General features: G+C 56.9%; 1 protein-coding gene across 4 annotated transcripts; it reads left to right on the top strand.

Annotated features, from left to right (window-relative positions):
* The first annotated feature begins 269 nt into the window (after positions 1-269).
* Positions 270-15623, top strand: FHOD1 (formin homology 2 domain containing 1). 4 transcript variants are annotated; one of them, XM_032486519.1, is made up of 24 exons: positions 270-555; positions 7614-7720; positions 8112-8176; positions 8496-8563; positions 8636-8741; positions 8818-8912; positions 9177-9288; positions 9375-9469; positions 9580-9723; positions 9850-9983; positions 10066-10281; positions 10419-10442; positions 10830-10883; positions 11754-11869; positions 12347-12552; positions 12846-13001; positions 13220-13402; positions 13488-13607; positions 13684-13845; positions 14240-14430; positions 14524-14716; positions 14799-14961; positions 15035-15235; positions 15308-15623. In XM_032486519.1, the coding sequence occupies exons 1-24, from the start codon at positions 355-357 to the stop codon at positions 15388-15390; spliced, it is 3195 nt and encodes a 1064-aa protein (XP_032342410.1). In that variant the 5' UTR covers positions 270-354; the 3' UTR covers positions 15391-15623. The 4 variants fall into 4 exon arrangements, with proteins under 4 accessions (XP_032342410.1, XP_032342408.1, XP_032342411.1 ...); XM_032486517.1 differs by having other exon boundaries at positions 11957-12552; XM_032486520.1 differs by lacking the exons at positions 10419-10442; positions 10830-10883 and having other exon boundaries at positions 271-555.
* The last annotated feature ends 103 nt before the right edge of the window (positions 15624-15726 follow it).

Here is a 15726-nt window from a genome sequence, read left to right as displayed (position 1 = left end):
TAATCGCCCCCAAACACGAAGAAAGCCTCCCCGCCCTCTGCGCGTTCTCGAAGCAGGGGCGCGAGCTCGGGTTTTCCCGCCCGAGTAGCCAGTGAACTAACGGGATCACCATCACGCCCTCTGAGTGGCTGGCGGTAAGCTCAGCCACCGGTAGTGGTTACCCCCCACCCTGCGCGCGCGCGTCCGGAGACTACTATTGGCTCCACCCCTTTCCTCGGCCCTGCCTCCGCCTGGCTCCGCCCCTCTGCTTCGGCGTCCCGTCCGGCCCCGCCCAGACAGCAGAGCTAGTTGGATAGACTCCGCGGCGGGGCCGAGACCCACCGGAGGCGCGCGGCACGAGCCAGTGGCCGAGCCATGGCTGGCGGGGAAGACCGTGGGGACGGGGAACCAGTATCAGTGGTGACCGTGCGGGTGCAGTACCTAGAGGACACCGACCCTTTCGCATGTGCCAACTTCCCGGAGCCTCGCCGGGCCCCCACCTGCAGCTTGGACGGGGCGCTGCCCCTGGGTGTGCAGATACCCGCTCTGCACCGCCTGCTGGGGGCGCCGCTCAAGGTGAGGGGAGCCGGAGTAACGCTGAGGGCGACCGAGGGTTCAGGGTCGGCGTCATGAAACCCTTTGAGCACCCCTCGAGGAGAGACTGGAGCGGGTCCGCTCCTCCAGGGAAGTTTTGGGCTGGGGATCCAAGGTCCTCATTGTCCCACTTGCGGGGGACGCCTCTCAAGTCGAGGGAAGCTGAGTAAAGGAAATGGGAGCTCGTGGTCTGCGATACCCAGCTGTCTCTCGAAATGAGGCCCACCTGGGAAAGCGGTCGGGGTCCGCTCGCTGCCTGTCTGCTCGATTAATTGCTCTGGAAAGTGGCGGTAGTTGTTTGAGCGGTAGCGGACCTAGGAGGCGGAACTGGGGATAGACCAGCTTTCACCTGCTTCAGGTATGGTGGGGGCGGGACCACGAGAAGGGGCGGACCCGGGGCGGGCCACTAAAGGTGGCTGGAGGCTGGATTGGGTCCTGCCGGATTGAGGGTTTTCCCTGCAGGTGGAGGCCCGGCTTGGGAGTGCCGGCGGAGAAGAGATTTAACGGGGTGAGGGGAGTCCCCAGGAAGCGGCCAGGTTCGGAACACGCTGAGCGCAGGAGGCTGCACTGGTGGAAAAAGCCCTCTGAGTCACCGCCTCACTGTCCCGTACAGCCTCCGCCGCCATCGGCCGAGGGCTGGAAGGGAGGGAGCGGGCCCGGCTAATTTTAAACCGCCGGCCTACCCTAGTTTGCCTCCTCCCCAGAGCCGACTCGTACACAGTGCCGGGAGAGGCCCTTTTCCAGATGGCCGGCTCTTACCTCCCCTCCTGCTCTCCAAGCTCAGCCCCCCGCAGGCACTCCTTTCCGGAGCACTTCGTTTCCGGGCCAGAACTCTGAGAGGCACACTACCAATCCCTTGGGGCGCCCCGCAAGCCAGTCCGCACCAAGAAAGAGTTGATGGAGGTGCCCTCCGATGCTCCCAGGCTTAGCTGGGTGCTGAGTTGCGCAAACTTGTCCCCCATCCCTGCCCGGGGTCTCCCCTGGAATGTGCCCCAAGCGCCGGGCCCCCGGCCTGCATTCCTAGCGCTGCGGGCCAGCCACGCCTCCCAGCGCGGGCGGGAGAGGTGGTAAGACTATTGGCCTGGGGAGTCGCACGTGTCTGAGTGGAGCCTAGGCTTCAAGGACAAGGATTGAAGATTGCAGCATATTACCCTCTCCAGAGTTGATGCAACCCCTCCTTGCCCTGCCCTGTTCAAAAGGGCAAACTGAAGTGGACCTAGAAGAAGCATGTTCAGCTAGAGGCCACCTGGATAGAGAGGGATGCTGAACTGAGGCCAGGTTCCTGCCTCCAGGCTCTTAAAACTCCTAGTACTGAAATAAACCTGGAGCACTACAGAGAACATGTTTTTCTCCCACCCACCACTGAGGGACAGGATTTAGCGCTAACATTCCTCTTCCCAATGAGGGGCAGGTTTGGGACGTCAGCTACAGGGAAGACGCTCAGAACTACCCCTTATCTCTCCCCCTCATGTAGAGACCCACCACCACCACCCCTCATCAGGTGCTCTGTCCTCTGTTCTCTGCTCCCTAGCTGAGGGCACTACTGAGTTCAGATATGTTAAGTTTGCCCTGCCCCTCCAACTTGGTCCTTCCTGTTCTCACTTTCAGGATCTCCCACCTGGTGTACCTGAGGACTGTCATATTCCCCACAGTCAGGATATAGCGGCAGACACTGGGTTACCACTGTGCCTGGAGCCAGGACTCCCTGGGGTTGGCAGCTCTGCCAGGAATGGTCAGATGCACTGTGTTGTGCTCATCCCAAATATAAACTGTGACCACAGCCCCAGAATAGAAGCCTGGAGGAAGAAGGGCTGAGAATAGGGTAGGGGCAGGGACATCAGAGAGCTGAGGGAGGGGGAGCAGGACCCCTTCTTGTAAGAAATATCAGTAGCTGGTTCCTCCTCTAGTCCTATAAGTGGGTGCCCCAGGGGCTCAGACATGACTCAGGCCTTCCTCCACAGCCCTCTAGAGGGGCGAGGTAGCCCAGAAACCTAGGCATCCCCATCTCAGTCTGTAGAGCAGAAATAAGAGGGAGGGGTTCTCTACTCACTGCCTCATCTTCTGCCCAGTTGTCCAGAGGGGCAACAGGACACAGCCAAGTGACCTCTGCCCTCCCACTCTGGGCACTGACCCCCATCATCCTTGCAGACCCTGCCTGTTCCCTGGGAATGTACAGAGGCCCAGCCCACTTTCTCTCTGGGGCTCCACCCCACACACCCCATTGGGCTGGGGCTAGTCTCTAGAGTTCCCCTGGGGCTTCCTTTTTTAAAGGACTCAGAGCTTTCAGGTCTGAGAAGGCCTTGCTCATTTCCTCCCAGTCTAGGAGGAAGCTCCTGGCCACAGCCTCTGACTCATCTCCTGGCCCTGGGGGATGGGGGTGGGGGGGTGGCATGGTTGTCCTGGCAGTGCCTTGGGCCATGCATGGTGTCCCCAGGGGAACTCAGGAGTATCTGTCTCCTCTTTGTGCAGGAGCCTCACTCAGCCCATGGACCTGCCCCTGCCCTAGGGGAGAGCCTGGCCTTCTAGCCTTGCATCTCACCTCTTTACCCAGAGCTGCCCAGTCCCACCTCCCTGCTACCTTTTGGCTTTCTAGGCCTGCTTCAGGAGCCTCTGCCTGGTATCCAAAGGCCCTGCCACATCTGGGATAGCACAGATTTCTTGCTCCCTGGGCTTTGGGCAGAGGGACCTGAGTGCTGCTCTTACCCTGTTGAAAGGCCAGAGGAACCCACTGCTCCTAGCAGCAGAGATAGCCCTAGAAATCTGTTCATTACCAGCAACTTTGTTTCCCCAGCTGTGGCTAAAGATTAGAGTGGAACAGAGGTGGCACATGTTTCATGATCTTGCCCCTCCCTACTCCAGCCTCAATTTACCCCTCAGGAGCAGATGTGGCAAAGGGGCTAAAGTGTGAACTTGACCTTCTGGGACAGGGAACAACTGGAGGGGTTCCCAGGGGATTCTTAAGGGTAAGACTGGGTGCTCTGGTGATGAACTGAGCCCTGTTTTCTTCTGATAGGGAGGTGTCTTTGGGAGACTATACAGGATTGTGATATGGGTATGAGTCATGGCCTCCCAGCTTTCCCTAGGGCCAGCATGTCCAATTTGCTGGTCATTCTGGGCTGTAGCCTGTCAAGCAACCCCATGACCTTGATCCTGGCAGAAGTAGGCACTGTTACCCCAGCGTGTATGATGTGTGTGTGTTCATTCGTGTTCCCTCGCTGGAACTGGGAGGACCAGTTTGGGGTATTTGCACAGTCCAGAAAGCTGAGGGCCAGTCTCCAGCCCTTGGCATCCCTACAGGCCCTAGTCCTCACTCCACCTCCCCTCCAGTGTTCCCTGGAACACTTCCAAAGGCCCAAGATCTAGGTCAGTTAGCCCTGGTTCCAATCCTAGTTGTGCAGCCTAAGGCAAATTCACTGAATTTTTAAGACTTGGTTTCCTCACCTGTAAAAGGATTATTGGGAGAATCTAAGGAACCAGGTTGCCCAGTGTGTGACACAGAGGAGGCATAACAAATGAGGGCTTCCCTCCTCAAGGCCCGTTCATGTCATCTCATCCAGGAAGCCAAGCCCCAGTTGGAGACCCAAGATAAAAGGGAAGGAAGGTCATTTTTAGGAAAGGAGAAGAAAAAGGTAATTAACAAATTATTTTCTAGAATGAGTCCATCAGCATATAATTCTGCCCTCTTCTCATTTCCCCGCCCCTGCCATGTTCATTCTTACCTGAATGAAAAATATTGGGGAGTAGACACCATGGTCCCCTAAGCTTGGCCCTGCATGTAAAACCATATGTAACAGGTTGGTCTTGGCCTGCCAGAAAAGCCTGAGCCCAAGGAATCAAGAGAAAAGTGGGCTGGGGCAAGGGGTAGGGGATTAAGAGGTACAAACTATTATGTATAAAATAAATAAGCTACAAGGGTAAAATAAATAAGCTACAAGGGTATGTTGACAGCACAGGGAATATAGCCAGTATTTTATAATAACTTTAAATGGAGTATAATCTTTAAAAATTGTGAATCACTATGTTGCATACCTGAAACTTACATAACATTGTAAATCAACTATACCTTAATAAAAATAAATAAATAGAGAAAAGTGAGCTGGAGACTGAAGTGAGGGGCCAAGCCCGGGAAGAATGGAGGAAAGACTCCACCCCAAGACCGACATCAGAGAAGTGAGGAAGACAAGAGCCAGGAGGGAGTCAGGGTTGTAGGCCCTGTGCTGACCCCAACCATTGTCAGCAGGCACCAGGGTTTGGGCTTAGTCCAGCCTGGCCCAGCCCCAGGGTGTGAGAAACAAGGCCCAGAGGTTTGGCTCTAAAAAGAGTGACCCCAGGAAGGGGCCAAGAGTGTGAGGGACAAGCAGCACCCAGCTGGCAGGAAGTCCCTGCTCTTTGCAGCTTGCCTGACCCTAACCCTTCCCCACCCCACCCCCATCTCCACCCAGGACAGACAGCTGAGGGCAGGAGACACCATCCATCATCTGAAGGCTTTGGTCTGGCTGTTACCTCTGGGCCCCCTCCCCAGAAATGGGGCCCTGGCAGGATAAGACAGGTGAAGTGGCTAGGGAGGCCACTGCTACCACCATGGAGGAAAAGAGGTTCAATCTGCTCATCTGAGCAGACTAGGGGTGGTGGAGTATTTAGTCTTCAGGACTCTGCCCCAAATAGACACAGGCAGCCCAGGTATTCTGGAAGGAGAGGGCCATTCTTGGCTTACCTGGGATTAGAGCCTACAAGTGTGCATGCACAAGGGGAAGAGAGCTTGCTGGGCCTGAGCTTTCTGTTGGTATGCTTCTTGCCTGTGCCAGTAAGCATATGTGTACCTACCTGACCATATACTTGGATGTGTAAGTCGCTATCAGGTGTAATCTACTTACCCCTCCAGTGTTTACCTTTACAGCTCTCCACCCCTTCCCTTTCTCAGCATTTGTGCCTCTCTGTTTATTTGTGGCCTTTCTCTGAGTCAAGCCTGCCTGCCTCCACCACTGGGTTGGAAGACAGGGAAGGCAGAGTGGTGTCTTGTTCCCTGCTCTGTCCTCAGCACCTAAAACCAGCCTGGTTCATGAATGTTTTTTGGGTTTGGGGGTGGGTGGGAATTAGGTTGATTTATTTATTTAATGGAGATATTGGGGATGGAACCCAGGCCCTCATGCATGCTAAGCATGCTCTCTACCACTGTGCTATACCCTCCCCCCCATGAATGTTTGAATGAATGAGCTATTCTATCTATGTGTGATTTGGGGGATCCCTGAGGGGATTTGTGGCTCTGGGGAAAATGTGTTTCACTAGGGTCCCAGAGTCCTCCAGTCCAAGGTGGAAGGAGATGTAACTGTGCCTGGCTGGGGGCAGGGTGGGTAGGCTGCTGAGTCACCGTGTGGGAAGAGGGATCAGGAGGAATGCGGGGCTGCCCTCAGCTGAACCGGCCCTGGAAGAAGTACCCCAGCCCTGGGGCCTTGCTGCCCCATCTCAGGGCCTGTTCCCAGTAGGCCCTGGAGAGGATGACTCTGCTCCCAGGGAGGAGAGAGAGACCAGGCCCGCCCAAGTTGCCCAGGGGAGGGCAGGCAGCCAAGCAGGAAGTGGGACAGAGAACAGGCTGGAGTGTTTGTCCTATGTCCCATGTCCCAGTGCAGGAGCCAGGACAGGGGCAGGGGGAGGGGATGGTCACCCAAGGGCCTTACAGGCTGAACTGCCAAGAAGGAGCCGGGTCAGGCTCTCAGGCATGAGCAGGGGTACTAAGCAGAAGCAGGGTAGGGGCAGGAACTGGACTCCCTTCATCCCAGGGGACCAAGGGCAGCTGGAAGCCCTTGGGCTGGTTCCAGAGCAGGGCAGGGCTGACAGAAGAGCAGGACAAATGTTGGAGTTGACTTTCCCAGTAAGATGGAGACCAGAAGACACACTGCCTCTCCAGACATGGGCTCTCCCTGGGCCTCTCAAGGAATGGGAGCACTCAAGTCAAGGGAACTTTGCTGAGCCCTGCACGTGCATTGTGCTATGGAGGAGGTGTCAGGGAGAGGCACGGTGCTGCCCTTAGACTGTCCTAAGTCACCTTACCAGGCTTCTTCACAGGCACTTCTCAAGCAGCCAAGTGTCATGTGTTATGGTGTTGGTGATGGTGGGAAGCCAGGCTCAGTGGGGAGGTGACATGTAAAGTGGACTCATGGATGGAGTGTGTGCCTCCTTGTTACAATGCAGGTTTCAGGGACTGTAGGCTGACTGAGTCAGACTCTAAAATCTGGTGTTTAATAGGCCCCTTGAAGGCCTCTGAGGTCCACCTAGGACCACGGTAACTGTAGCCCACTTGGGGGTAGGGCAAAGACCCTCAGGCCTGGAGGGACTGGGAACCTGTTGATTAGCCCCTCCTCCTCACCCTCTTAACTCAGGAGGACACACATCCCCCTCTCAGCTGGGTTTGCTCCTCCCAGCCTCTTGACACTTTCTCCCTGGACTTGGTTGCTTCGTGGCTGCAACTTACCACCCCACAAGGCTGTGAATTTCCTTGAATGCAGGAACTTCCTCCCATCTTCTCTCCATTCCCTTTCCTCATTCATGTTCATTAGCTCAACAACCATTTAGGGAGAACTTACTGTGTGCCGAGTGCTATAATAGACTCTGTGGATATAGCTTGGGCAAGCAGACACGGTGCCTGAACCCAGAGGACACATGGTTGGTAGGGAAGGAGACTCATGTCTAGGATGTGATAACGCTGTGTGAAAGGCCTCTGACAGGGGTATGCATACAGGCTGGAGTGGATTGCGTAGCATTGCCTGGAGGAGTCCAGGAAGGCTTTCAAAAAAAAGCATTGTCTAATCTGAAACCTAAAGAGTGAGTAGGTGTTAGCCAGGAGAAAGCCCTATGAGCTTCATGGGCCTTGCACATAGTAGGCCCTTGAGAACTGATTGCTGAAGAAATGCATTGCTGCAGTGCAGGCCCTTGTGTGTGTCTCTGTGCCAGCACCCTGAGTGGGAGGTAGGAGGTTATGGGGTCTCCAAACATACTCCTGCCACCTCTTCTCCAGCCCTGACAGCTGTTCCCTTTGCCCCCAGCTAGAGGACTGTGCCCTGCAAGTGTCTCCATCTGGATACTACCTGGACCCTGAGCTGTCCCTGGAAGAGCAGCGGGAGATGCTGGAGGGCTTCTTTGAAGAGATCAGGTCAGAGCTGATGGGGCCAGGAAGGCAAGACTGGCTCCCACTCTTGCCCCAGTGTTGGAGGGGCTGGCTCAGGTGTTAGCAGCCAAGACACCTGATCTCTAACCAGGGCTGTGGGTCACCTCCTGCTGCCCCAGGGAACTGTGCCAGGGGAATCCCAAGGCCTGACCACTGTTACCTGCTGCCTGGGATGGGAGTGGGGGCTCTCCCACATACCTGAGATGCCTGTGTTTGCACAAGCCCTCCCTGGACAACTCTTGGGCTTGGAGAAACAGTTGGAGAGGAAGGAACTGAGCCAGGGTTGGCATGTGGGGAGGTCTTTGGCTGCCTTGGCTGGAGGGGAGGGACCCTAAGGAGTGGACTGGGAGCTGCTGACTGGGCTACTTGATTCCAGCAAAGGGCGGAAGCCTACTCTGATCTTGCGGACCCAGCTCTCCGTGAGGGTCAATGCCATCTTGGGTGAGTGTGTGAGGACATCACTGTCTGTCAACACTTCCCCCATATACACTGCCCCAGTTGGCTGCAGTTTCTTTCAGGCCTGTTCTGGGCAGTCTACAGGACAGACAGGAGACAGGATGTGTGACCCCTCTCATTCCTATCGTGACCTCTCCTTCCAGGGCTGAGGCTGCTGCTGCTGCTAGACTGTGGTGGGGTTGCCCAGAGTCGGGGAGTGGAGGAGGAGGTGGGGGTTCAAAAGTACTAGCACACTAGCATATTCTTTGGTGGAGGGTTGTATCTGTGTCTCCTTGAGGTTTCCATACCCACCTACTCCTTGCAGAGAAGTTGTATGGCTCCAGTGGCCCTGAGCTCCGCCGCTCCCTCTTCTCACTAAAGCAGATCTTCCAGGTGAGGCCCGGAGGTGGGCTGGGGGTGGGCATCCAGGCTGAGCCCCTCTAAACTCCCGCATGGTGCCCTCAGGAGGACAAGGACTTGGTGCCTGAGTTTGTGCATTCGGAGGGGCTGAGCTGCCTAATCCGTGTGGGTGCAGCTGCCGACCACAACTATCAGAGCTACATTCTCCGAGGTCAGCCCCATCCCTTCCCCATGACCCCTGCCTTCAGCAATCCTTTACTGACCTCTTCTTGTCGCTGTATCCTCAGCACTAGGCCAGCTAATGCTTTTTGTGGATGGGATGCTGGGTGTGGTGGCCCACAGTGAGACCGTGCAGTGGCTGTACACACTGTGTGCCAGCCTGGTAAGTGGCCCTCCACTCAGCCATGCACCCTTTCCCACTGCCTCTTTCTGGGCCTCAGTTTCCTCTTCTGCAATGTGGGCTAGAATGGAGTAAGTCTGTGGCCCCTCTAAGTGTGGAAGGCACTTCAACACCTGGGCCTAGAGCCAGGTCCTTCTGCCTAGACTCTCAACCCTGGTCCAGCCCCAGGAGCCCTTCCCCCTCCCCACCAGGAGCTAGCACAGATCTGGCCCAAGCCCCGCTCATATGTGGTGACCCCTCTCTCAGTCCCGCTTGGTGGTGAAGACAGCCCTGAAGCTCCTGCTGGTGTTTGTGGAATACTCTGAGAGCAACGCACCGCTGTTCATCTGCGCAGTCAACTCTGTGGCCAGCACCACGGGTCAGAGACTGTCCCTCCCTCCCCCACTGTTCAGAGTCCTCTTTCCTATTTGTCCCCACATGACTGCTCCCCTTTCTGTGTGGCAGGTGCTCTTCCATGGGCCAATCTGGTGTCCATCCTGGAGGAGAAGAATGGTGCGGACCCTGAGTTGTTGGTGTATACTGTCACCCTCATCAACAAGGTCGGGTGGCCGGAGCAAGGGGAGAACTAAGCACCAATTCTGAGCCCCTCAGGCTCCTGACTTCCTTTTCCCATCAGCTTTAGCCTTGCCCTTCTATCCTCACCCTCTAGACTCTGGCAGCGCTCCCGGACCAGGACTCCTTCTACGACGTGACAGATGCACTGGAGCAGCAGGGCATGGAGGCACTGGTCCAGCGCCACTTGGGCACCGCTGGCACAGATGTCGATCTGCGCGCGCAGCTTGTGCTCTACGAGGTGGGCTGAACTGGCTGGGGCAGGACTGCTGGCGAGAGGAGGGGAGGGAGGGGAACGGGTGCAGATCAGTGCCCCATCCCACCTACTTGGGCCTCAGCCGCTCCCATCTGGGCTCAACTCCGCTAGAATGCCCTGCGGTTGGAGGATGGAGACATGGAAGAAGCTTTCGCAGGTGGGCGGCGCACCACTCGCCGAAAGCCTTCTTCAGAGGAGGGCAAGAGAAGCCGACGATCTCTGGAAGTGCGCACCTCAGAGCCTGGGTAAGAGCTAAGGAGCCTTGGCAGATGGGAAGGAGCGGATCTGCCAGGAGTAGCCCTGCCTCCTGACAGGCCACGCCTCCAGCTCCACAGGCCCCGCCTCACCGATCGTCTCCACCTCCTCTACCGGCTCTGCCCTGCTGTCAGGTACCGCCTCCAGCCTCATAGACTCCGCCCCACCTACAGGCCCCGCCTCCAGTCCCGGGGGCCAGGCCTCTGGCCTGCATACCACTGTGAGCCTCTTTCCTACCATCTCCGTGGCGCCCTCATCCGACAGCTCCTGTGAGAGGAGTATCTACAAGTAAGCAGGGAGATAGAGGCTGTCCTGGGAGTTCTCTCTCCAACTGTCCCTCCGCTCTGCGCCCCTCCACGGGCCCTCCGCCTCCTCTGCCCAAACTTCTCTGCCCACACGCGTGCTTTCTCTCTCTTTCTTTCCAGACTTCACCAAACTGCTCCTGTTTGGTAAGTGACTGCTGGGGGGTGGGGTTCGGCTCCGACTGGACCTCCTCCTCCTGTGGCTTCTCTTCATCTCTTTCTGGCATTCTGCCTGTCTTTGCCAATGTCATCTGTTTCCCTACCCACTTCTGTCTTTCTGTCTGTGTCTGTCTGTCTGTCTCTCTCTCGTTCTGCTCTTTTACTGCACTCTGTCTTGTGTCATGTCAGTCTCTCCCCTCCACTTCCACTTTCCTCACGTCTAGCCTTCCTCACCACCTCCTCTTCCCACTGTGCCTGGGAAGGAACCCCTAATATTACCACCCAGCTCTGTGTGGGTGTGAGCAACTGGGCTTTGGGGTGGAGCAGGCATCACAATTGCCAACTCTTCCTCTTGTCCCCCCCCCCCCCACCCAGGGCCCCTGAGAACCCACCTGTCCCCCAGTCCCCCACTGGGCAGGCCAGGCTGGAGTAAGTACAGAGGCCAGACTGCCAGGCCTGCCATGTGCTCAGGGCTTCAGCATTGCTTCCCCCAGCGGGGGTTATATGTGCCTGATGCAGCCAGAGCTGGGGGGCTCTCAGGCCCTGTTTCTCCCAGACTGATGCCTCCTTGGTTACCCAGGAGCACTGGGAAGCAGTTCACTGGGGCCACAGAGGTTCCTGTGCTTCAATGGTGACAACTTAACAGCTTTGGCCAGCGATGAGGATGTTGACTCCCAACCTGGAGCTGATTCTCCTGTGTCCTCAGCCCAGGATTAGGGCTGGGAGGGAATCTAGGGTGCTGTGTGATGTGGAGGTGGAGGAGTAACTTCCAGCTAAGGGAATGATAAGGGACTGAGTGCCAACAGAGGCTGAAGAGGCCAAGAAGGAAACAGGATCACATTCATTGTTTTAACATAAACTGAGTGCCTGTTGCTTACCAGGCCCTTTTTGGGCATAGACCATAGCTCTCAGAAGCTGCCAGACATGCCAAGGGAGGGACAGCATGGTGTGCCCATTTGGACAGCTGTTCCCTTCCCCTGCTCTAAGGGTCCTTGTCTAGAATCAGAACAGCGAACATGAATAGCAGCACGGTTGCAAATTAAATGTGAAGTAGAACTTCTCCGCACATGTTGACCTGGGAATACTGGGTTGGTAGTGACCCTCCCCAGATGTGGAAGACTGAACAAGGAGAGGCTGGCCTTGCAGGGCAGGTCCTGGGTCTGCTCAGCGCATGGACTGTTCCCTGTGTGTCTGTGTGTGCCTGCAATTAGGGGCAGTGCCTAGGGGCCCAGCAAGGCATGTGCGCCACCCTGGGCTGGGGTGTGTCAGACACCCTCACTGACACGTGCCTTTCCCCAGAGCCCGGTTCCTGGAGAATGTAGCAGCAGCAGAAACAGAAAAGCAGGCTGCACTGGCCCAGGGCCGGGCAGAGACACTGGCTGGAGCTATGCCTGAAGAGGTCGATGGGCACCGAGGTGAGTAGGTGGGTGGGCAGAATTCACCTAGGTTGCCCTGTTGCTCCACAGAGGGCATGACACTGACAGCTTCTTCCACTTTTCTAGACACCCTTGAACTACAGGGCTCCCCAGAACCAGCCCCTGCACCCAGAACACCCCAGAGTGCTGCCCCCCGAATCCTGCTCCGGGCCCAGCAGTGCCTTGAGCCAGAGCCCAAGGAGACTTTGGCCCCACCAAGTCCCAAGACTGAGCCCATTCAGGAACTCCGTACCCATGTACCCAAGCTCTGCATTGGGGATCTGGACTTCTCAGATCTGGGGGAGGATGAAGACCAGGACATGCTGAATACAGAGTCTGTGGAGGCAGGGAAAGGGGTCCCACCCCCACCACCCCTGATCTCTGGAGGCCCCCCACCTCCTCCACCCCCACCTCCCCCACCCATCAAAAGCCCCTTCCCACCACCTCCACCCCCAGTTGCCCCTCTTCCTCCTTCAGCACCTGATGGCCTAGCCCTCCCCACCAAGAGAAAGACAGTTAAACTCTTCTGGCGGGAGCTAAAGTTGGCTGGGGTCCATGGAGGCTCTGGGAGCCGCTTTGGGCCCTGCCCTACCCTGTGGGCCTCACTGGAGCCTGTCTCAGTGGATACAGCCCGGCTAGAACACCTGTTCGAGTCTCGAGCCAAGGACGTGCTGCCTTCCAAGGTAATCACACCCTTATCCAGGGGAGAGGGGAGGAAATCAACTCAAGGGTCTGAGTGAGTGGGGCTGCCACTCATTTCCCACATGGGGAAACTGAGGCAAATAAAGGAGTAGGGGCTTGTCTGAGGTCCCTCAGTAAGGGATCAGCCCATCCCAAAGCCTTACACATCCCAGATCCCTGGTTGTGGAATGATCCCATGTGGCTACTTGAGAATGGGGCCTTGGTTACCCTCTTAGATTGTTGCCATAGCTAGTCCCTTTCCCAGTCTTATACTGCCCTTCTCCCAACTTCAAAGAAAGCTGGTGAGGGCCGCCGCACAATGACCACAGTGCTGGACCCCAAGCGCAGCAACGCCATCAACATCGGCCTAACCACGCTGCCACCCGTGCACGTCATTAAGGCTGCCCTGCTCAACTTTGATGAGTTTGCTGTCAGCAAGGATGGCATTGAGGTAGGGATGGCCAGCTAGGGGTGTGGGAAATCTGGCCCTTTCCTTTGGTCATTGGGCATTTCCTGTCTCTCCAGTGGTGGGCATGGGCTTAGCATTTCTGCAGAGCAATCCCCAGACTCTGGGGCTCCCCCACATGACCTAGGGAGGAGTCAAGACCAATACCTGAAGCCTCAGGCCAGTGCTGAGTGGCTTATGTGGGGTGGCGGGTGCATTCTCAGAAGCTACTGACCATGATGCCAACGGAGGAGGAGCGGCAGAAGATCGAGGAGGCCCAGCTGGCCAATCCTGACATACCCCTGGGCCCAGCTGAGAATTTCCTGATGACTCTCGCCTCCATCGGGGGCCTGGCGGCTCGCTTACAACTCTGGGCCTTCAAGCTGGATTATGACAGCATGGAGCGGGTACCTGGGTCATGGAGTGGGACTGGCAGTGGGGACAGGAGAGCATAATGACCATGTAGTCTGAGTCCCTGGCTTCCCACACCAGGAAATTGCAGAGCCACTGTTTGACCTGAAGGTGGGCATGGAACAGCTGGTCCAAAATGCCACCTTCCGCTGCATCCTGGCCACTCTGCTGGCTGTGGGCAACTTCCTCAATGGCTCCCAGGTGAGTGAGAGCATGTAAGGGCAGGGGCTGGGGCTCTGGAGCCAACCAGGCCCAGGCTCAGATAGGGTCCTTTCAGAGCAGCGGCTTTGAGCTGAGCTACCTGGAGAAGGTGTCAGAGGTGAAGGACACGGTGCGCCGACAGTCACTGCTGCACCATCTCTGCTCCCTGGTGCTCCAGACCCGGCCTGATTCCTCTGACTTCTACTCAGAAATTCCTGCCCTGACGCGCTGTGCCAAGGTCAGCACCTGCCAGAGGTTTGACTATGACCGGCCAATGGCATGAGGGAGCACTGCTTCTCCCTAAGTGGACTGCCATTCCAGTGCTTGCTCAGGCTACAGGTGTTCATGTGGGCTGTGTCCTCTGCCGTACATACTCTTTTCTCTATTGGCCTGGCTATACCTACTCAGTCTTTGGTCCTGTTTAGCTGCCACTTATCCCAAGAAACTTCTGTTACCCACTGCATCAGATGGACTTGTCTGTCTCCTGCAATAGACTGTGAGCTTTTGGAGGACAGGGGCCAGATCTTGGCTGTCTGTGTCCTCAGGACCCAGGCTGGCCAGCCTGGCACAGAGGCAGTCTCAGGCAGTGTCCTTCTGTAGGGGAACAACATGTGTACCCTCTTCTTTTCCAGGTGGACTTTGAGCAGCTGACTGAGAACCTGGGGCAACTGGAGCACCGGAGTTGGGCAGCCGAGGAGAGCCTGCGGAGCTTGGCCAAGCACGAGCTGGCTCCAGCTCTCCGTGCCCGCCTCACCCACTTCCTGGCCCAGTGCACCCGCCGTGTTGCCATGCTGAGGGTCGTGCACCGCCGTGTCTACAACAGGTGAGGTGTGGGCCAGAGAGAGAAGGGACTGCCACCACCATCCCTCAAACTCCAGGCAAGACTCACCATCCCTCCCCACCCCAACCTGCCTAGGTTCCATGCCTTCCTCCTGTACCTGGGGTACACGGCAGAGGCAGCCCGTGAGGTGCGCATCATGCAGTTCTGCCACACACTGCGGGAGTTCGCGCTGGAGTATCGGACTTGCTGGGACCGGGTGCTGCAGCAGCAGCAGAAGCGCGCCACATATCGTGAGCGCAACAAGACCCGGGGACGCATGATCACTGAGGTGGGTGTCCCTTCCAGGTCTTGACTGATATCCCCACGGTTTTTTTCCCTCTACTCCCAACTCACCCTTTTCCCTTCTTCAGACAGAAAAGTTCTCAGGTGTGGCTGGGGAAACCCCCAGCAATTCATCTGTCCCAGTGGCTGTGAGCAGTGGGCCAGGACGGGGTGATGCTGATAGTCATGCCAGCATGAAGAGTCTGCTGACCAGCAAGCCTGAGGACACCACACATGGCCGCCGCATCAGAGGTGGGACCTGGGGGCCACTGGGGGCAATGAGCTGGGGCCACCCTGGGCTGACCTCCCTATCTGGCTCCCTCAGGCATGGTCCAGAGCAGCTCCCCAGTCATGGCTACAGCAGTGGGGCCCTCCATTGTCCCCCAAGAAGAATCTCTGGGCTCCAGTTTACCAAGTGACACTTCAGATGAGATCATGGACTTGCTGGTGCAGTCAGTGACCAAGAGCAATCCTCGTGCCTTAGCTTCTCGAGAACGCAAGCGTTCCCGTGGCAACCGCAAGTCTTGTGAGTATTCCCTGCATGCCCACTGCCTGCCTTAACCCCATCACTCCCTCCAACCCTGCTCTGTCCTTGCAGTGAGAAGGACGTTGAAGAGTGGGCTTGGAGAAGATCTGGTACAGGCACTGGGACTGAGCAAGGGTCCTGGCCTCGAAGTGTGAAGGCCCTGCCTGCAGGACATGTACTAGGCCCCAGCCTGCAATGCAGGAGACTACAGTGAAGAGGGACCAGAGGAGATTCTGGGCCTTTTCTCAAGGGCCACTCTGTGTCCAGTGGCCAGCGCCGTGAGCAGTATTAGCTATGTGTGCCTGTGTGAGTGTGTGTGTGTGTGTGTGTGTGCATGCATGTATGAGCTCCCTGGATGCATGGAGCATAATAAAGTTTTCCTAGCCAATTCAAGAGCCTTTTTCTTCAAGGTACCCACCACGCTGGGTCTGTAGCAGAAGGAAAATACCAAGGACTGGCTCTCCCCACCTCTCTCTCATTATCACCCACAC

Source organism: Camelus ferus, chromosome 9 (assembly GCF_009834535.1).
Source record: "Camelus ferus isolate YT-003-E chromosome 9, BCGSAC_Cfer_1.0, whole genome shotgun sequence".
NCBI classification, from domain to species: domain Eukaryota; kingdom Metazoa; phylum Chordata; class Mammalia; order Artiodactyla; family Camelidae; genus Camelus; species Camelus ferus.
This window is presented reverse-complemented; position numbering and strand designations above follow the sequence as displayed.